Source organism: Notolabrus celidotus, chromosome 1 (assembly GCF_009762535.1).
Source record: "Notolabrus celidotus isolate fNotCel1 chromosome 1, fNotCel1.pri, whole genome shotgun sequence".
NCBI classification, from domain to species: Eukaryota; Metazoa; Chordata; class Actinopteri; order Labriformes; family Labridae; genus Notolabrus; species Notolabrus celidotus.
Window position 1 is genome coordinate 4560102 of NC_048272.1, and position 22905 is coordinate 4583006.

A 22905-nucleotide genomic window follows, 5' to 3' on the forward strand; every position below is an offset into this window, starting at 1 on the left:
TTCCTGAATTACAGTGATAAAATGATAAAAGTTTATATCTGTACACTAAATAAAGATAACTGATTCGTTAAATAATGGTTATAAACTTTTAATAGCAATAATATGGGAATTTGTTTGTGTTTTTTTAAAGGAGTGATAACAGGTGCTGACAGATTCTTTCAGACTGTGGTCTAAATGACTAGGGAATAGCTCAACGCTTTGAAAGGCTTTACATATCTTATTAATGAGTCACTGAAACTTAAATTGTGTCTTTAATATAACTTTAGTAGAAGTGTAAACATAAGCCAAAACCATTTCCCAAACTAGCAATAACTATGTCATTAACTATGGCACAATATATTTATGAAGTTGTGATGAATTGTGACTTATTAAGGCCTTCTAAATATTTTCCCAGCTTTTGAAAGAGCACATTTACTTCACTCATGCCCGTCATGTTTTCCAAAAGATCTGTTTTGTAAGGTCTGTGGAGACCATCTGTGTCTGTGAATATATTTTCATATGAAAAATATCAGGTATCCTGTGTTTCTTGAATTTGTTCTCATTAATTTTGAAACTTCTTTTTAAAAGCATGGAATCTATAAATCTCTTTAAATTATATGTTTTCCATTGATAAACTGGCCTTGTTGCCATCAATGCTGTCCGACTGTCTGATTGGTACACAACATGTTTTTTTTTCTACATAACAGGAAACTGCTCTCCCTGTTTCCTGCTCAACCCAACTTCACATCCTTCGTAGCTCATGGACATCATGCTCACATTTAACCCCTGAGTGGATTTACAATGACTCACTGCTGGTGAGGTAAGGGAAGCTATTCTTCTTCTTAAACAGGGGTCAGGTGGTGATTTACTACATTTGAGCAATATCAGTCGATTAATCACAGGTAGAATAAAAAACTGTCTAGACTATACCACTGACAAAAACCAACAAAGGATCCATTTAATTCCATTTTCATAAAGTGCATAGTTACCTTACCTCGCCTCACCACATAATGAGTCACTGTAGGCCTAAGATGTGTCTGAGGGGAACATACAGAGAGAGCTCTCCAAGCCTAAGAGTAGACTTAAGCATCATGAGTGTTCCCAGCTTTCCCAGGCCGCATGCAGGCGCAGTTTGGTGAAAAAACAATAACAAAAAACATCAATCTTCAGATACACAAGTACCCTAATATCCAGAATATAGTTAGAATAATGACCTCCTTTGCTGTTTTATATTAACAGCTGATTTATACTGAATGTAAATCCTGACACAATGCTAGAAAAAAAGAGAACTCTAATAATCCTTTAAACAGTATGCAAACAACAATACTTCCTTTACTCTGCTCAGCTTGAGCATAAACAGCTTTGTCACTAACAGAGTGTTTGGCTCATTGAAAAACATGATGTGGCCGCACCTTTGACCGCCTACAGGTTGGTGCAATAATTGCGTTTTCATGTAAAGTCAATAAATGTGTGGAAAGGTGAGAACTGCAGTCTGCAGCACAAGAGAACAATGACAGATCCTCTTAGAGCGTGAGCAACATGAAAACATATCTTTAGATGGTGTTTGAAAAAGAAAAGTAATGTTGATATAGTTCAGAAATTAAGTGTAAAGGCTACACTTCTTTGAGACTACCTATGCCTGCCTTTGGTCCTGTTTTGAGCCACACTGGAGCAGACTTCTGATTCACAAAAAGAAAAAGACAAAATTAAGGATCAATTTATTGTTGTTCTTGTTTTTTTTTAATCTCCTTAGACATACCTTTAAATGTTGAGGAATCCTCTTCAACACAACTCTCAAGCCATGGTCTTTTGGTGCATACAGTAACATAGTTGTCCTTAATCGCAGCAGTATTATGTACAAGATTGTGCCGCTCTTTAAATTTGAATGAAAGGGTTTTTATCTCATAGAAATAAAACATTTAATCAATAAATTGACCTCAGGTGTGACGTGTTTTATATGGATCTCTCTCTTGAGGGAGACATTCACAAATATGAAATATTAGACATGTACAGCAACATTATGAAACAACTATATAGTTTGGGAAAACAATTCAAGCCCCGAGCAGCTGAACCCCGAGGTCCATCCCTAGCTGTGTGTCTCCTGTTTGCGTCAGGCGAGGAAAGAGCACGTCTCCTCCTCTCTCCTGCTCTGAGGTGAAACAATGAGACTGGGGCTTAAAAAAGGAACTCCATCTTGATCTACTCCTTCCTGTGACTGTTTTCAAGTCTTTCAGCAAATCTAGAGCACAGAGGGCGTAGCCACCAAACTTAAAGGATAACTTCGGTTATTTTCAACCTGGGCCTCATTGTCCTACTTCTTGACATCCTCGTCAGTGTACAGTTTATATAAAATCTCCACTAATGTCACTGATGCATCTCAAGTTGACACCCTTAATCCCTCTCTCAGTCTTCATTTCAGACAAACTAATGTGACTGTATGTATAAACACTATATAAACACTCTTGCCACCAAGCTAAAACAGAAAGTTGGTTTCTTATACAGAAATAAATCCAGCTTGTCTTGTAGAAGGAGAGTTGTTGAAGCAGTGTTTTTATCTGTTTTAGATTATGGTGATGTGGTTTATAGACATGCTGCAGCTTCAACACTAAAACCCTTGGACTCTGTTTACCACTCTGCTCTCAGATTCATCACTGGTGACAGATATGACACCCATCACTGTGTTCTGTAAGAGAAGGTTGGTTGGCCCTCTCTTGAGCAAAGGAGGAACAAACACTGGCTTTTGTTTATTTTTAAAGCGCTTGTTGGAAAGCTCCCCACCTACCTCATAAACTTGTTGGAATGGAATTGCGGAACCTACGGGACTTGCTCTTCCGATTGGCTCATTCTGAAAGTACCACGAATAAATACCGAACTGGGTCGACCAGCATTCTCCATTGATGCCCCTAAATCATGGAATACCCTCCAACAGACCTTGAAGCTGACATCCATTCCATCTTTTGCAGAGTTTAAGACCTTGATCTCCGACCGCTGTTTCAAACTGTATCTGCTTTAATTAATATATTATTTTGTGATTGATTGTGTTTGTTTGTTTGTTTGTTGTTTGTAATGTGCCTGTGATCTCGAAGACATTGGAAATGAGGGAAACCTCAATGTCTTTTCGAGAATAAATAAAGGTTTGAATTGAATTGAATTGAATGTATCTTTAAAGGTGACATATCATGCAAAATTGACTTTTTAATGGTTCTTTACCTGAAATATGTTTCCCTGGCATGTCTACAAACCCCCCGAGAATGAAAAAAATCCATTCTGCCCCTGTTTTGATTTCTACACCTTTCTGTAAATGTGTGTGAAACGAGCCGTTTCAGACTTCCGTGTTTTTGTTACGTAACAACAATATCCGGTCTGTCACGGAGTCAGAGCTCGGAGCTTGTTCAGCCCATAGACTGTATAAAATAATACTGAATCCCTCCCCCGTTTTTCATTACCTGCACAAATGTGTGCTAACAAGGAGCTTAGGAGGGAGGCATGCTAGTTGTAGGCTGTCTTAATAAACACAAAGGTCGGTTTTCCTCCCCACGTCTGCAGATTTGAAGATCTAGTGGATGATTTTTATTTGTCATGGATAAGTGCTAGCGCTAATTAGCATAGCCACATAGCTATATATTCATAGCTGTAGCTGTAGCTGTAGCTTTAGCTGTAGCTGTGTACCAAGACACACGTCGACATACTGACAAATAAAACAACAAGAAACACTCAATCTGTGACCAATCCTTCATAAAAGGTCCCGTTGCCTTTCTGGCAGAGATCGGTTTTACTCCCCACGTCTGCAGATTTGAAGATCTAGTGGATGATTTTTATTTATCATGGATAAGTGCTAGCGCTAGTTAGCATAGCCACATAGCTACATGTTCGTAGCTGTGTACCAAGACACACGTCTACATACTGATAAATAAAACAACAAGAAACACTAAATCTATGACCAATCGTTCAGAAAGGTCCTGCTACAGGCGCCTCTCCGTCAGGATCAGATTCAGAGGGTTGAAGTAACGCGATCTCTGAGCAGCCGTGTATATTCAGCCAACATGTAAACATTAGATCAACGTGCTGGAGAGCCGAGGCACATCCACTTCCGGAGGGGGCGTGGTCAGAGAGAAAACAGAGTGTTCTGATGAGGAATGAAGAAGAGGACTTTTCAGGCATGCCAAAATCTGATTTCAAAGTGTTTTTTTGAGCATAAACTTTAAAGACATGTTTTGGGGACCTCTTAGACCAATATATATTGATGAAAAAAGCGTGATATGTCCCCTTTAAAGTCCAGTTAGAGCAGGACTAATGCTATACATCTTTTTTTTTAAGGTCATGTTAATATATTGATTGACTAACAAGTTTTTTGCTTTCTTTTATGTTCTGAATTATTACATAAACTGAGGAGAAAGAATTCCATGCCAATAACTAAGTTTTTTAATATGTATGAGGTGGCTTAAATACTATCCTGGTAAGTGTAAATATTTAACATCTTTTTAAAGTACATTTGTTTAAAAGTGTAAGGGCTCAGAAATATTTTCAATATTAACAAACTGAAGGAAGACAGAACCTCTGGCTGTCCACACTACTCCTACCTTCAACAGTCACATAAACAAACAGCAAACAGAGGCACATATCTGTATCAGTTGAAAGAAATGTTGACTTGTGTTGCCCCCGTCGACATTGAACTGTGAACATGTGAACTGTGAAGTTTCTGGACCAACATGCTACAAACCCTTGCAGGAAGAAACCCTTGTGTCACGGTTGTCTAATTTTAGTTGCTCTTTACGTTGTGACGAGGAAGAAAACACAGCTGGAGGGTTGTTTTTGTTCTTCTGTGAGAACTTTCTGTCAAGTGCACAATGGGAAACGTTCTGACAAAGGCGAGCTTTAAAAGTCTGGAGTGGGAGTTTAATAAAAAAACAGGTGTTGCTTAGTAAACGCCTGGTGGGGTCACAAACGCCTTGTAGAATTACAGAGAAACACCACCAGTTAGTAATAATCACCCAGTAGCATCAAAAAGCCAGGTGGTAATGCTTATTGGCATTGGAGGTGTTTACGAGCTGATAATGTCTCAAGTGGGCATATGCTGGTAATGTTGAATAAATGCCAAGAAGCAATTGTTCAATTCTTGATAGACTCACAAAAGCCTGACAATGTTGATCAAGATAAGATAAGATAAAATAAGATAAGATAAGATAAGATAAGATAAGATAAGATAAGTTAAGATAAGATAAGATACTCCTTTATTCGTCCCACAACGGGGAAATTCATGGAGTTACAGCAGCAAACAAGAAGGTGTACAGTACAAGAATTTCATCAAGAATATATATAGAAAAAAGAAATGTTCATCAAAGACGACAGCTAGGCCATAATTCTCCTGTCAGCCACCACATCCACAGGGTCCAGGACTGAGCTGGCCTTCTTCACCAGTGTGTTCAGTCTTGCTCTCCTGTATCCTGTCCGCCCACAGCAGGTGAAATCCTTCCAATGTGGCGTTCATGTACGGTGTTAGCTCTGTTAGCATGATGCTACTCTGCCAGTATTCCCTCTGGTGCTGGGTTAGCTCATCCACCTTATCAAACGCCTGACAACATTTATATGACATAACCAGACAAGAAATCAGAGCTATTAATGATGTGTTTTCCATTTCCAGATACAGTATAAAACTTCTTGCCGTCAAAGAGAACAACCACTAGGATGTGTCAAGTGTCTATGCATGTGTGTCCCATAACTGGTAGATGCTTGTGATCATCAGCCAGCAATTCGTCTTTCTTACTGAAATTCCCTCCACCAGTCTAAGGTCACATTTGGCACATTGGTTTCATGCTAATCATGAAATCAGTCTCCAAGGCAGCTGAAAAAGGCAGCCAAAGATATGACTCAAGCAAAAATACCCTTATTGGATTTGTACAAAAAAACATGTCAATATATCAGGAATCTAAAACCAGTGGGGGCTGGATACATAATGCCATAATCCACTGATGAGCCCTTCAGAGCTGTCATGGGACGCTCACTGGGCAGCACAACTACAGGTGTTTTATCTGGAATTTAAAGAATATAGAAAATAAAATAAAAAGATGTTGTCATATACTCAATACTTCTAAGAATGCACATTAGAATAAATATGAGACACAAGAAATAAGATAGTGGGCTTTAGAGGTGCTGATGGACTTTTTAGATTCATTTTCCCATTTTTTCCTGAGGATAGTGCAGACCAGATGTTCAACACTGTTTCCAGTCTGTTTGCTGGCTGAAGTTCTTCATTACCATAAACAAGAACAATAGGGATCACTTCATCTTACTCTCTGTATGTTCCTGAAATAATGTTTTCCACACCCACAAGTTTATTGCGTAAATAAAAATGTATCATAATTTAACATTACTCTGTATTTTTTATGCTCACTTTTTTTTGTCATGCCGTTTCACTTTCATTACGAATGAAGAGAACATAAAGGAAGATAGTCGGTTTTTAGAGACAACATTTATCCCACACTAAAGGACATATTGAGATGCAAGCAGCCCCTTAACAGCATATGTTTGTCTTCATAAGAAAAGGCTTTCAACTTTTCCACCCTACCCATAGCCGAAACATATGAAGAATAGGAGAGATGTTGTCACATGTAGTACAAAGACAGCACTGGTCAGAAATCCCTGCAGATCCTTTAATGTTGCTGCCTCTTGGAAGCCTCCCTGACCAGTTTTCTTCTCGTCTTTTCATCAGTTTTGGAGGGATATCCAATTCTTGGTAATGTCACTGTTTTGCCACATTTTCTCCACTTTATGATGACGGTCTTCTCTGTGGTCCATGGTACATCCAATGCCTTGGAACATGTTTTGTACCCTTCTCCTGACTGATCCCTCTGATGCTTTGGAAGCTCTCTGTGGACCTTGGCTTTTGCTGTAAGATGCAACTGAGGAAATGTCAGGAAAATCCTCCTAGAACAGCTGATCTTTATTGGGATTAATCAAAGTCACTTTAAATTATGACAGGTGTATATACTGAGTACTTTTTGTCATGAGTTTGAATGTGATTGGTTAATTCTAAACACAGCCACATCCCCAGTTATAAGAGGGTGTGTTCACTTATGCAACCACATTATTATTATTATTATTATTATTATTATTATTATTATTATTATTATTATTATTATTATTATTATCATTATTATTATTATTATTATTATTATTATTATTATTATTTTATTCTTCCCCCTAAACATTTTAATTCTTTTTCCATTGAATTGTTCATGTTATAGGTCACATTAAAGGTTGAAAAAGTTCTGACATGATTTATCTTGGTCTCATTTTTTTACATCACAAAACCTGACATATTAACAGGGGTGTTAAGACTTTTGATATCCACTGTATGTATGTATTTTTATCACCCCTGTGAAAATTCAAAACAAAGGTGCAGTGTTGTCATCGGTGGGTCTGCTGTAATTAGGTGTTTTTGTAATTAAATTACTCTCTAAAATATACTGTATATAACAATAATATGAATCAGTGTCTGTGTTAAATGCAGGTAGGGGGCATGGTGGGCGGTCTGAAGCAGACAGAGAGTGAGAGTAGACTGCAAATGAGTCCACAGTCCCTTTCCTTGCTTTTCCACTCCTTTTTCCCTTTCACACCAGGAGAATTTATGAGGCCATTACGAGTGTGCATGCAGTGTCAACAGTGGCCAGCTAATATCTTTATCCAGCACCGTGAGGTGGCAGAGGGGGCCTGTCAGAAAACACACACACTGCCCAGGAGACAAACTGCCCTCCCAACTCACAGTTCAGCAGAACACACGCAAACACTTCAGCTGTTAAACATGCTCCAGCATCTTAAACACATTGGTTAACCTCTTTGAAGTAGCCAGCAACTTGAATAATGAATTCAGCCAGAGACTTCTCTCATGTGAACAAATCCATGCATTAAAGGAAAAAACTGAAACCAGGTTGGACGAAAACTTGCAGAGTAACACACCAACATAGAGACATATGTTTAGTAATTATTGCTGTGCATTAGGTCCTCACTAAAATGAGATGCAATATGTTCTAGACCCATTTCAATTTTATAATTATGGCTTTAAGCTTAAAAAGAACAAATACACCCCATAATATTAACATGTTTCCTTTCAAGTTAGAGTAAACCACTACTCAAACACTATGTATCTCTCTGTCTACTTCAGTACAAGCAACCACAACTGCAGACTTTATAGTTATCAAGAGGACAATCATCGACACTCTTCACAAGGAGGCTAAGCCTCAGAAGGTCATTGTTGAAAAGGCTGGTTGTTTGCACAGTGCTGTGTAGAAGCTAATTAATGTAAAGTTAACTGGGAGGAAAAAGTGTGGAAGGTAAAGGTGCACAAATTGATTCAAAAACTTAGGAGAGCTTCACAAGGACTGAAGTGAGGTTGAGGTTAGTGCATTAAGAGCCACCATGAACATACATCTTCAGAGAAGTGTCTACAATTCTTGCATTCCTAATATAAAGCCACTGAGCAAGAGGTAATGTCAGAAACGTCTTAGCAAGGCTAAGCAGAAAAATAACTTGACTGATGCTCAGTGGTCCAAAGTCCTTGTTTTTGATCGAAGTGAATTTTGTATTTCATTTGGAAACTAAGATCCTAGAGTTTCAAGGAAGAGTGCAGAAGCACAGAAACCTGGTCCACTGTGTTTAATCCAAAGTCAGCTCAGTCATTTATCAGGAGATTTTAAACATAATTCTTCCATCTGCTGACAGCCTTTACAAATGCTGATTCATTTCCAGTGGGGATTGAATTACACCTGCCCACAGCGCCAAAACTGCTACCAAATACTTTGCTGACCATGACATTACTATACTTGTTTGGCCAGCCAACTCGCCTAACCTTAACCAAAATAGAGGATCTGTGGGATATTTGTCAAGAGGAAGATAATAAACATCTGACCCAAAAATAGAGATGAGTTGAAGTATATTATCCTTGCAACATTCTTGCTTCAGTAGCAGCTTAGCAGTGTTGATTGTCTCCATGTCACACCAGGTTGACACTGTAATTCTTGGTTAAGGAGTCCCAACAACATCCTTTTCAGAATTTGGACATTTCTGTATCACATCACATTTTATATTTTAATAAACCCTTGAAATATTTCACAAAAAAACCCAACAACTTTTAATTTGAAAATGGTGAAAAGAAAGTCAGGGTGATACAGAGGGCATTAAATAACAGGGTAAAGCATTATCAGAACACCTGCCCGCTGTAGCAAAGTGGAGGTTCCAATTTGATGTTTATTCACTGGGACCAGTGTTGGCGCGCCCTGCTTGTGACCCTCAGAATACCTGATACATCAGACAATTCAAAAGTAGCTCTACCTCACCCAGCTACAACAGTAAGCGACTACTCATTTGTTTGATTATGTCATCAAGTATATAAGTCGAGAACTTTTTCTTGAAATTCTTGAACTTTAACATTAATAACTGTACTGTAATTTAATATAATTGTGCATTTCATTATAGTAAAGAACCTGAATAATTGACCCACTGCCAACCAATGCTACAATAAGGCACATGGGTGATTGCTTAGATTTTGAACAGCAGTGTAGAGCAAAAAGAACTTTGACTACACAAGGGAGACTTAGTTAAATAATTTGATTTTTTTCCTTTGTTCTGTTGCTGGGATGTGCTGATAAGTTTGGCATATATCGAAACTTCAGTATAGCTTTCTCTGTAAACACTCAGGTGATGTATTTGAACCAGAACTGAATCCTTCAATACGGCACACCATGATGTTAACACCATGTGGTCAACAGAGGGCAAAGGTGTTATTTAAACCATAATTTCAGCCACCCCATGTTGTGAGTCAACCCATCGCCAAATGCTATCATTAGAGACTCGGCGGGGCCTTTGTCCCTCTTTCTAGATCCATCTGCTGCTAGGGGGGGGTGCGCTGCAGCAGGCCTGCTATCAAGCTCAGTGGCACCAGTCTGTTTTACATGTGACTGTTTGACACAACACAGCAGGAGCAGCATCATGGCCTGGTGGCAGAAAAGGCTCAATAGCTGTGGCAGCATTAGCTCTCATTAAGCACACACACCAACTCATTACAGCTCACTGTGGGGTAATGCTGACAGAGGGTCTCCACTCAAAGACCGTCATGTTACAGTGTGGAGGTGGCGATACACGCCAGTGGAACACCTTATTCACCAATGGACCATTAAAGAAGCCTGCAGCAGCAAAACAGAGCTTCTGTGGAGCAATGGGGGATGTCGAGGCCATAGTGTGTTTCAGTTGTCTGCCATGGAGACGCTTCTCTGATCCCAGAGAGGGTTAAATATTTTCTATGTGTCTGATGCGCATGTTTTTCTCTATTAAGATATTTTTTCCCCTCATGATTATGAAGAATATGTTTCCAAACACTATTTTTTAATTAAGTTGCATTGATCCTTTTTATTTTGATCAAGTCAGGAATGTCACATGAGTTTTGCAATACTTTTTGTCTTAACTATTGCAGAATCATAAATTGATGTAACTCCTGTAACTCTTGTACAGTCAACTGTTCTTCTTTGGGAGTTGTATAATTTGGCTCCCCCACTGCTTTTCATTTAGTTTATTTCTATGAGGACTTTGACTACAAGTTAAACTCCTGCAGCGCTCCACAGCTGAGTTAAGCACACAGAAGAACAACTTGTATCCCAGTGTGAGAATCATGTTGTTTTGGGAGAAGATGAAACCAACCAGCTGTCCATCTCAGGTGGTACAGAACAGAAGATGAAATTAATTTAGATGGATAAACCTGCTTACGTATCAGAAAGAAAATGTAATAAGCTCTAATGAATGTTACATTCTCCAACTGTCTAGTTTTAAATCTTGCCGGACCTCACAAAAGCCCCCCTATTGTTTTATGACTCCCTTTAAAATAACTAATCTCAAACGTACTTTAGTGCTTGTCCAGCAGATTTATATTAATGTTATCTCCAACTAGTGTTTTAAGTTGCATTTGATTGGAACTCCTCATGATTCTGAAATTATTTTTGATGTAATATTTCCAGAAAAAAAACATTTCAAAGCAACTTATTTAATGCATTTAAAGGCTCAGAGATGACTTCCATTGAAGTATATATATATATTGGACTGTTGAAAGTGGTTGGATGCAGGGATGGCCCAACTGACTTTATCGCATCTATGTTACTTTTCATACGTACATTTAATTCCATGCAATATTTTTCAACCTAAAGTAACACAACAATGTAGAAATATCTAAAGCTTCTAGACTTCTTATTTCTTTAAAAACTCAAAAAGAAGATTGAAGTCTAATGTCACAGTTGAAAGTACTCACACTATCTAAATGTGTTACTGTAAGAAGTGTGTTGGGGTCTGCTTGTAGCTTTAAGGACTGATTCCTCATCTACACACTTGAAATAGATGTGTGAAGTATTGTTTTACAACTTTAGGTACAAACTTTAGAAAAAAAGGGCTTCATTTTAATCATAGACTGTATAAAATATGGACGTAGTATCCGTGACGTCACCCATCTGTTTCTGAAGAGCTGTTTAAGGCTGATCCGCGGCAGCAGCCATATTGCTGCTGACGTAAAGAGGCGGGCTTTGAGCCTCCTAGCCAACAGCTACAGTGTTCCTGCCTGTCAATCAAGTCAGCTGTGCCTCTCATTGGAAGACTAGTAATCTCAATATCTTCAAGAAATGAGCCATCCCGAATACACTGTTTATTTCTTCTGTAAAGATCGGCTTTTTTGAATTGGTATGTGACTTCCAGTACTTCCAGAGCCAGCCTCAAGCGGATCCTCGATGAACTGCAGTTTTTAGCACTTCCACATTGGACTAGTATATTTAGACCGGAGGTTGCCGCTTGATTTTAATACAATGAACCAAATAGTTGAATTCAAGACAAATCCCGCCTCTGACATGACAAACAGCCAATCATACCTAGTGATTTTGGGTGGCACCTTTTGAGCCAATCAGATTACAGGAAGGGCCACATGTCACCCCTGGCAACCCCTCTGAACATACCTGTTGACAGATGCACATGATGCAACTGTTTCATTGCACAGTCTTTGCACAGATAGCAGAGCTCAGTGGATCTTTTTTTTTTCTTTTTAGTCCAAGCTTGAGTGTCTGCTCATTTCAGCGATGATTGCTTCTCTGCACAACCAAGCAAATTTAATGGAAACCAAAGTATAATGTTCTTGCAAGAGATGTAAAGGTTACTAAAATGTTTTTCGGAGATTAAAAACAAAACAGATTTTTTTTTCATGCAAATCCAAAACCTTGCACAGAAAACTGCAGTCTCCCTTTAAGACTGTATCAGTTCTATCATTTTCTATAAACCTCTCATTATCTAGTAGTAGTTTTCTAAATTTGTTTGTTGGCTTAATATGCTTGATTTTACTGATGGAGACTTAATGGCCTATTATCCTTAATGGACCCAGTAATATTCGCTCTGTTCCCTTCACTTGTTTTCAATGTTAATGTCAGTAATTTAAAGAAGAATGCTACAGGCTCAAAATCTTGTGTCCCTGGGCTCTTTTTGTCTTTTTGTTGCAGTGTAATCTGTGCTGCTTTTTTGGTCAGAAACCTCTTTGAATTTAAGGGATTCACTGTGCCTTTTGAACTTGTAGTGTTAGCATGTGCCCTGGGATTGATAATTTATGAGTTTGATTCCCTCTCTTACATTGTGAGTTCTGTCCCCACTTGGGTCATTGAAACTGAAGTGCTGATTCTGGGAAAGACCTGTGTGTACATTACTAACAGAGAAAAGGACTTCTGGATTTCTCTGCTCCCTGCTAGGACATTGTACATAAAGAGAAAATTGCTTTTTAACTTTTAGGTTTGGTACAGATTAAACATATAAAATACACCAGGTCATAACATCTGCACAGAGGCACAGAAGCTGTAAGATGAATGTCTTTGCATTCCGATGAAGTAAGATTTCCTGTCGTGAAAAATACACAAAGCCTGTTCTATTTTATTTTACTATGTTCTTTTATATCTAAATATCTGAAATTACAATTCCTACTGTGAGAATACAGTTTTGAAGAGCAGATACTCTATTATGGAAATGTAAAATATAATGCCTGATAGAAGTGTGTTCAAATTAAATATTAAACAGCTTGCCACAGGCTTCAGCTGTGAGTAGAATATTGTGATTTAATGTGAAGTCACACACTGGGACACCAACATTATGTAGTAACAGGGTCCAGTGTAAAAGTACAAGGTCATCAAGGCTCTATTTGCTTGTCTTCTGTGGCGGCTTTATAATGTAACTGCAAGAAGAATCACCAGTATACTCACACATGAATGCATCACAGTTCCTTATATCAGTGACTGCTGGATAAAGGTTTATAGTGCAAAAATGTAAATACAAACTGAACTACATAAGCATTAAATCTGTAACTGTTTCCACACTCTTCAGGTCATTTATTGTCTATTATAACAACAGCAGTTTGCTATTTTTCACTGCCACAGCAGGATTAAACTGCCACAACTGAATGCACGGCTCATTTTCCAGTGCAGCCGGTCACAGAGAGGAGGGCAATCTGTCAATGAGACACACCTTCCTGTCCCTTAGAAGTGATTAGACTCGTAAAAGTGCAGGTTCAGCGAGTCAAATGAAGCTGAGAAGATTCTTATTTTTCTGGTCTTATTTTGAGCTATAGTAACTCAACACAGAATAGGGTTTGTGTTTCTTAGTTTTCTTGATACAGGGATGAATATGAAATAAGCAGATTCATTTTATTTGTCCTTGAAATTCCTTTTATTGAGCATTGGCTAAAAAAAACGGTTAAATGCCAAACAAAAATATGCTGACACGCTCATTTTTAGCTTACATAACATTAACAAAGATAACCATCTTATTGTAGCGCAAGAATTTATTTGTGACACTTTGGGTTCTTGCTAGTGATTGGCCCCTTTGACAGTATTTCCAATGTGTTGATAAATGCAATGTAATCAAACTTAACTCATATAAGTTAATTTCAGATACTTTGAAAGTGAAATGGATAAATGGGACTTCATATTTGATCTAGTGGCAAAAGTCATGTTTCCGGTTCCATTAGGCTGTCACAGGCTAAATGCAAACATCACAGAGCTACATGCTCATCATGTCTACGCTGACATGCTGATGTTGTGCTGTTATGCACAGACACAATATTAATTTTTCCTTCCCACATGTGTAACCATTCATTAGATATAGTCAATCTCAATTGATGTGGTGCAACAGCATTGCCACTGTTATGATAAAAGTATAAAAAGTGAGGTCTCTGTTATTTTTTGTCTTGCTTTATGTATTTCCCACTTTGCCATGGCTTTTCCTTTCTTCTTTTACCGGCTGCAGGAAGAAAGTGTCAGCAAAAGAAGAAGAAGAAGAAGGTACTTTATTAATCCCCAGGGGGAAATTCAATGTTTTTTACTCGTGTTATTTTTCAGTCATGCTACATGCACAGTTTTTGGTATATACATACAATGCACACACATGCAGTGAACATGCACCTAGGGAGAAATGTCAGAGTGAGGAAGCTGCCATCAACTAGTGCACCCAGAGCAGTTAGGGGTTCGGTGCCTTGCTCAAGGGCACCTTGGCAGTGCCCAGGCAAGTGAACCAGCACTTCTCCAGCCACCAGTCCACTTGCCAAACTTCATCCATACTGGGACTCGAACCGGTTCCCAAGTCAAGTCCCTATGGACTGAGCTACTGCCGCCCCGACTGAGTTACTGCTGCCCCAAAACACACCTTGCTTCCTGTTGTTATTCCTGGTAGAGCAGAAACAGGCAAAATCATACAAATATATTCTGAAGTTATGATTGGTGGTTAAGTGGATTTTTAAGCTTTCAGTGATCAGTCATCAGTTGAACACACATAATTCACAAGGAACATTATACCCTTCATTACAAAAGGCTGTGTTTGTATTTACTGTATTTGATGAATGATAGCTTGTAGTTAAAATATGACATACTGCTCTCTGAATCACCTCACATATTTATATGTACTGCAGAGTACAACAGCTAATGAGTTTGAAGCATCTAGCTGATGATGAAATATTATTACACGTTTTTGGAGGCAACTCTGTGAAGGATGTCAAATATTGGAGTTACATGCTGCATTAAAGACACATTTTGCTGGATTAAGGAACTGAAATACCTACCTTTTTTTTAAAGAGCAACTAATGGTTTGAGACAGATATTGCCCATATGTTCTGCTCGTCTTTATTCTTGCAGACCAATGGTCTGAGTCTCTTTAAGATTTGAGGATGTTTTGTTATATTCTACTAAACACTGATTTCCTGTAGGAGAAACGGGCAGGTAGCATCACCGCTGACCCCTCACACCCTGGACACAAATTCTTCAAACTCCTCCCCTCTGGCAGGCGCTACAGATCACTGTGCGCCAAAACAACCCGCCATAAGAACAGTTTCTTCCCCCAGGCTGTCACTCTGATGAACACTAAACCATAACAGTGTCAGACCTGTCAGATAAATACTCTCTGTAAATATACGTGTAAATAAACAATGCAACAATTCTCCAAGCAGAATTCCATATTTCTATTTTTTGTATTATTTAACTCTATTTTTTTTTGTGTAAAAACTACCTCTGCTACTCACCACTGCACTTAATCATATTATTTTAGCCTGTACATATTAGTCATGCCTATTTGTTGTTCTTTTTGTATTTATAGCTGATGTTATTATTATTTTAATTTTATTTTTATTTGTATGCCTTATTCTTATGCCTTGTACAAAGAGAGCACAGTTTACCTAAGTCAAATTCCTTGTGTGTTCAAGCATACCTGGCCAATAAAGCTGATTCTGATTCTGAAGAGTTCAGATAAAATACAAAATCAGCCGGGTGACATGCAGAGATTTCATCAACATGCAGGTGTACACTACCGTCTGGAGGATGTTTGAAAACTACAACCTAGTTTACAGACTTCAATAATCTTCACATTTCAAACTGAGAGCTTCATGAGGAGAAGGATAATATATCTAACCATATCATCTGCTTTTTGTACCATGAAGACAAAAAATAAGTCAGATCGTTGTCAAACCTGTCATTTATTAAGAAGCTAAAACTTCAAGTTGAGACATTGTGTTCTGTTGTTGCTGTCCCTTCCTCAGCAGGGTTTAAACAGAAAAACAACTTGACAGCAAGCACAGGATTTCAGGGATCAGGAAGAGTTTCTATAGAAGGATAACATGTCGTCTATAGTCGGTGCAGGCTGCTGGGATTGAGTGACATCTGCAGGCAGGCCAGGCGGCGGCGGCTGAGAATTGCTCTGTGGCTGAGGTGGATACTGGGGGGGATAATGGGGTGGATACTGGTTTGGATACGGTGAAAAAAATGGAGGAAGCATAGGAGGTGGTCCAGTAAACTGAGGAGGAAAAGGAGGATAGAACATAGGAGGGGGAAGCTGTGTATTATTAAAAGAAGGAGCAGACACAGGAGCTGAATATGGTGGCTGATCTAAAGGTGATGACTGGCATGAAGTCTGTGGTTGTGAAGCAGTCACAGGATGTTGTTGAGGCTGAGGAGGCTGAGGAGGCTGAGGAGGCTGAGGAGGCTGAAGAGGCTGAGGAGGCTGAAGAGGCTGAGGAGGCTGAAGAGGCTGAAGAGGCTGAGGAGGCTGAGGAGGCTGAGGAGGTGGGGGAGCAGTCTTAGGCTGAGACTGTGGCTTTTCCTTCTTCTCAGAGACTTCTCCTGGGTCCTTGGTCCACTTGAAGGACATCTTTGGCTTATTTTCATGAGTTTTACTCCTCTCTGGATTTTGCCTCATCCGCTCAGCAAAGTAAGCAGAAGGAGGGGCAAATTCTGAATCACGCTCGTCACGAAGCCGGGTTTTCCACTCACTGAACATAAACTCTGGAAGAAAAGGTTTAAAATGAAAAGGTGACATTAAAAAAATTATTTACTTTCATTTTAAAAACTGTGTTCTTCAAGCACAAAGTCTGTGGCAAAGGTGTTTCAAGTTAAATTGGGATCCTTGTTTCTACCATTACAAATTTTACAAGTTATATCAACACAGCCCCACAACAAATGGGCCTACACAATACTACACATGAGCTTTAATAGTACTACAGATGTAGACAGGATAGATCTGAATTAAATAGAATTAAAGTAAACAGCCAAGGATTAAGTCATGGTGTGGGGACAGTTTAGATCTTTTAAATTAGTTGAAAGCTAACCTTTTCCTCTATCCCATTCTCTGACATGAGGAACTCCTGGTTTGGTGTCCTTCCTTTCCTGGATCTCCACTTCCACTTTCTTCAATAAGCTGACCTCAGGGATGTCCTCTGGTGGAGGAGAGGGTCCGATCAGTTCATCCTCCTCCTCTTCTCCTCCTGGGACAAGCAGTTCACAACAAAAATGTATTACAACATAAAAACAGACTATATGCACAAAAGTTCTGGTTTACTAATAGAAGGTATATCTTATTAGATCTGAGGTCAGGGGGAAATCTTACCCTCCTTCTCTTCCTCTCTCTGCTCATCCTCAGTACCATCCAGCTTGGCCTTCTTCATTTTCCTCTGCCTCACTTTGGACAGTCTGGCCTGTAAGATGGCCTTCCTCTTGTCCTTCAGTTGTTCCCTCTTGCTGCGCTGCTCTGTTGTCTAGAGGACAGGAAAGATTTAAAAGAGAAGACTAAACGAACACACAAAGGGGAATTCTCCATTCGCCGAGACTTAAAACAACATAGTTATCAGATATAACAAGTGCACGAGGACTTTATGTACTACCTGGATTGCCAACAGTAGTTGTGTACCAAACAAAGCTTTGTAAACAACAAAGATGTAACATATATTGTCTAAATTTCTACATTTTGTGTTAAGTCCTTACTCTCTCCCCTCCCTCCATGACATGTACTCCTCCCACCTCACCCAAAAAGCCCTGCCGCATAGCAGGCGACCCCTCCCAACCGTCTCACTGCCTCTTCAGCCTGTTGCCATCAGGAGGGAGATTGTGCAGTCTACAGGCCAGAACCAGCAGACTGAGGGACAGTTTTATCCACCAGGCAGTCAGGATGCTGAACTCTCTCCCTGTTAGTGCCCCCTTCACAGACTTAACCTGGTCACTGACACACCAAATCAACGCTGAGGTCTGTCATCCTCAGGACTGAAATGCACACACTCACTTTGATTTTAAATTGCATGATAGCAAAGTTTTTTGACTGTTTTAAACTGCATTTTATTATTTTTATTAGCTTACTCTTTTTCATTTTAGCTTGTCTTTTTCTAGCTATTTCCTATGTTTATCTGTTGTTGTCGTTGCTAGGGTCTGAGAGAGAAACGTAATATCAAATCCTCTGTATGTCTGGGGCATACTGCAGTTTTTGACAATAAAGAAGACTTTGAACTTTGAAAAAGATGATAGTTTACCGGGTGATATTTATCAAAGGAATGTTAAACTCATAGTCAAGATCAGTATCTGTGTCCGTCCAGTGACCAGCAGCTCACCTGGTCTCTGAGCATGTCCAGAGTCTCCCTCTGCTTTCTGCGCTGCTCTTCATCCTGAGCAAATGAAAAGTAACCCACACCAAGCTCCCGAGCCTCTGAGATAAAAGAAGAAAAAAAAAAGGTTTCTCAATGACACCACTCTCAAAGAAAAAGCCCTTACTTTGAATATGTGCAGAAACATTTTACAAAGGCAGTTACCTTGTCCCCTCATGTCCTCATAGTGGATCGGACCGACAGGCCTCTTCATAGCCTCCTCTTCCTCCCTCTCCCACTCCTGCCTCTGCAGCTCTCGACGCATGTCCTCTGAGAGTAACGTCTTGTCGTCAGAGGCTTTTCTGTACAACGTGGTCATTTTCAAAAGAGAAAATTAGACACACCACCTGCAAGTTTCAAGAGTACTTCAAACAGAAGAACAGAATATTTACCCTTTTCCTGTGAGGTCATGGTCCAATCTCTTAAAACTTGGAAGATCTTTCTTCATACATCTTCGAGATCTTCCCAGAGAATCCACGTAATCAACCCTGCATAGAAGCAACATTGCAGGAGAACAGTTAACAGGTTTTAAATGAATAAAACAGGTATGACTATTTAATGCATTCATTTTCACATTTCACTGGAACTGTTATTAGAACTAGTACACTGATGATATAAGCTTTTAGTGACATTTGTAGCACTACTAACAACATATTTTCTGTTATCTTTGTGAAACTATGTGATGCTAGTCTTTTCAGACAGGTAACCCTATGAAAATATATATATATAATTTGGATGAAAAGAATTTAACTGAAAATAAGTAACATGAATAAAGTAATCCAAAAACAAACAGGAAACACAGTACATATTCATAGACTAATCAAAATGAATAAACCACAAGTTACCATTCCTCATCTGGGTTTTCAGGAGGAGGGATAGGAGACAAGTTGCGTCTATCTTCATTATCTCGCTCTGCAAGTGTTTCTTTCTTCTTGTCAATTATCTTCTGGGTGAAATCAACCAGGTACAGTCCTTCTGTCTCTTCATCTGTATCACAAGACGAAATTATCACAAGGTTAAAAAAACTGTTTTAAAAACTGTTAAAAATCAGGAAAGTATCATTTGTGTTCCACCTACCTGGGAAGTCTCCTTTCGTCATTTGTTCATAGAGTTTGGCCTTCTCCTCCAACTTGCGTCTATATGGAGAAGAGAAATGAGGAGTTTGAGATTTTGGTCACCATCACATAATGACAGCATGAAAATGCAGCTGACATTTGTTCTCTAGGATGTAGCGTCTGTCCTGCAATCACAAATAATAATTATAATACTTTATTTATATAGCACTTTTCAATACAAGTAACAAAGTGCTTAACAGTAGGCAATAAAAACAAGAAGTGCAAAGCAAAATGAAGCGATTAAAAATAAAATGAAATAAAAGACAAACTTACAAACTTATAAAACAGTCCCTTAAAATCAGAGCTAGAATTAAATAAAATCACACAATAAAAGCTGTCCTGTAAAAATGTGTCTTGATTAATGACATAAAACAAGGGATTGACTCTGCAAGTCTGATCTCCTCTGGCAGGCTGTTCCAGAGTGTAGGAGCCCTGACTGAAAACGCCCTGTCCCCTTTGGTTTTCAGTCGGGTTCATCTCAAATGTTGAGATGAGGCTCTTACTATACAATCATTATGGTGGACCAGTTTGTTTAATAGATGAAGTGAAATGTTGAGACCTTCAGTTGTATGTTGTGCACTTCACAAGACAGAGTTGGATTCATGATTGATGGTTAAAATGAACGCCTGTTTGAGAGTTTTAACATTACTGTGAAAACTGTCCTGCATGTTTGTTTGATGCAAGTAATCAACATGTATTAAATGCTTGGACATCTTTTTCCTAGGACAATTTTTGCGACATTTTACTTTATATATTAATGTCTTGTTTGTGTCAAATATCAATAAATATTGATGTGTGGGGGAGAAGCAGAGCTGTGGTTTGTGCTCTATAACACCACATGGATTAAAAATGAATTTCACATTATTATTATTATTGGTATTATTTTTATTATTATCCTAATTACTATTTATACAATTATTTATATTGTTTTTATTATTATTATTATTTTTTTTTTTTTTGTGTGTGTGTTAATCATTACAATCCTAATATTATTATTATTTTGTATGTTTGTATTTACTTACTTTTAATTGTGTACTATCTATTTTGTTATTCGGACTATGGACTAGGTGTTTTCAAAAATCTTGTTTGTGTCTTTTTTGTCTCTGAGTCTGATGGCTGCATTGGTTTTTTTGTGATGTTGGCTGAGTCTAATAAAAACGACCAAAAAAAAAAAAAGAATTCCACTAAATACAAAGAATATTCTTGATTTATCTTCACAAGTATAACAAGCCAGCATGAATATTTATCCTCATTATTTCCATTTGCAATAGAGTTCATTCTGTATACTATCAATCAATTAATCAATCAATCAGACTTTATTCATAAAGTGCTTTTCATACAATGACATTGTAACACAAAGTGCTGTACAAGAAAAACAACTTAAAATAGAATAAATTAAGAAAAAGATCCCAGCCCCGACCCCAAACCCACCCCACAATCCTAAGGTTAACAACAAAATATGCAACAATAGTAATAAAAACAATAAAAATAAAATAAAATAAAAAAAAATCTAAATAATTTGCTGAACGAACTGAGGAAACGCTCTCATGTTATCTTAATGAGGAAACACTGGAGGTAAAATAAGATGTTAAAACTAAAAACAGGAAATTAAAATCACCAAAGTAAAATACATTTCTAAGATAATAAAAGACTAAAATATTAAACCATTAAAAGAAAAAAAGATGTGAGACTTAAAATAAATAAATAAGTTAATAAATAAAGTAGAATAAAAGTGACTAAATTTGAAATAGATAAGAATTAAATAAATAAAACTGTTAAGAATAAAAATAAAACTTAGTTAAAAGCAAGACTAAAAAGGTAGGTCTTGAGTTTGCCTTTAAAAATATTGATGTTTATATTTACTAAGACAGGAAACATGCACCAAAACTCACCTGGCTGTCTCGAGGCTGTTCTGCTCCTCAGCCAGCTGCTCTGCATCTTTCTCAGCTCTTGCTGAAACACCCGCATTTTGCTTGCTCCAAACATTTGGTTTCTACACAGTAACAGGGGAGACAAGACGCCCTGGTTTGTGAGCACAATCTTAATAATAAAAGCCTGTTAAAATATGTCCACAAAGAAAAGTTACTGTACCTTCGCTTTGGATTGTGAAGTAAATCCAGCACTGGAAGATTCTTGTCCAAGTCTATCCTGTTTGAATTGCTCCTGCTTTCTATAAAGCTCAGCCTTAAGGTCCACAAGCTGGGAGAAAGTTATATCATGGGTAAATAATACGCTAGTGTTAATTCCAATTATGATAATACAAATTCCAACTCTGTATAAGCTAGCAACATAGCCTGAAAGCTAATGAACAGTGAGCTTTTACAGGCGTGATTACCACCAGTAACATCCACACAATACACAAGGAGAGCTGAGTTAACTCACCGAGGAAGCAGTCACGGAGAAAGGTTTCTTCTTTTTGTCCATTTTTAATCACTATTCTTCGCATCATTACCATTACATGCAGGTTAATATTGCTGTTGTGCTAGCTTCTTCTTCGTGGTTTCAAATGAGGATGGAATAACAGCCTAAAGGCGCACTACCGCCACCCCCTGTGCGATGGTTAGTTGTGAACATGAGGCTGTATGATTGTGAATGAGCTCCTTCTTCTTCTGGTGCAGTACCGCTATCTCCTGGACTGGAGAGTGCAACACAATTGGAATTAAAACCGCAAGCGGATATGTGCAGGCCCTCGTACAAGCACCGCGTAATGTACGCCACAGCCTTAAGTGCTGCAGGTGTTGCTGTGCTGCTGTTTATGAGGCCTAGGCTGAAACTGAGAAAATAAGAAGTGACTTCCTGTGGCCAGTAGGGGGCGCTATAACACATAGGTGAATATTTGCACATAAAGGAATTCAGGCTGGGGCACTTATCATGCATGAGCGGCCTGGTCCTGATCCAACACTGCATTAGAGTGTCATAAAAGTGGTAGGTTTTTAGCAAAACCTCCAACTGTGACGCTCTGCCACTCCCACATCCGTTGACTTAGGAAGATTCCTTTGGCAAATGTTCATCTCCAATGTGACAACAACATTCTGAGCGAAGCAGGATTGGATATAAACTGCAGGACATGTGATTTTCTGCTGCCAGTAGGGGGCGCTATATGATATTGGTGAATATTTGCATATAGAGGCTTTCAGGCTGGGGCACTTATCATGCTTGACCAAGCGGCAACCTCCGGTCTCAAACGTTGAAGCCAATACGGAAGTGCTATAAACTGCAATACATGGAAAATCCACTTGAGGCTGACTGCAGAAACACCGGAAACCACATAGACATGAATGGGAAAAAGACGATCTTTTGATCGTCAATGTGTCTACTTCAAAATGTTCATGGTTGTGATTTGATCGGAGCAAAATTGTAGGG

The 22905-nt window shown here is 38.6% G+C and overlaps 1 protein-coding gene across 2 annotated transcripts; it reads right to left on the minus strand.

Annotated features, from left to right (window-relative positions):
• Positions 1 to 15978: 15978 nt before the first annotated feature.
• ccdc174 (coiled-coil domain containing 174) lies at positions 15979 to 22535 on the minus strand. 2 transcript variants are annotated; one of them, XM_034692947.1, is made up of 11 exons: positions 21925 to 22535; positions 21634 to 21741; positions 21435 to 21535; positions 19505 to 19563; positions 19273 to 19414; positions 18820 to 18915; positions 18593 to 18729; positions 18395 to 18489; positions 17404 to 17551; positions 17126 to 17281; positions 15979 to 16802 (listed from the first exon to the last, which is right to left on the minus strand). In XM_034692947.1, the coding sequence occupies exons 1-11, from the start codon at positions 21964 to 21966 to the stop codon at positions 16111 to 16113; spliced, it is 1776 nt and encodes a 591-aa protein (XP_034548838.1). In that variant the 5' UTR covers positions 21967 to 22535; the 3' UTR covers positions 15979 to 16110. The 2 variants fall into 2 exon arrangements, with proteins under 2 accessions (XP_034548838.1, XP_034548848.1); XM_034692957.1 differs by having other exon boundaries at positions 17126 to 17278; positions 21925 to 22296.
• Between the last annotated feature and the right edge of the window lie 370 nt (positions 22536 to 22905).

Bases quoted from the DNA above. Each gene is read 5' to 3' on its own strand.
- ccdc174 (XM_034692947.1), bottom strand. From the start codon at position 21,966: ATGGACAAAAAGAAGAAACCTTTCTCCGTGACTGCTTCCTCG. The intron at 18,916-19,272 runs GTAACTTGTGGT...GCTTCTATGCAG, and splicing joins GAAAACCCAGATGAGGAATG to GGTTGATTACGTGGATTCTC. The intron at 16,803-17,125 runs GTTAGCTTTCAA...CTTTTCTTCCAG, and splicing joins AGAATGGGATAGAGGAAAAG to AGTTTATGTTCAGTGAGTGG.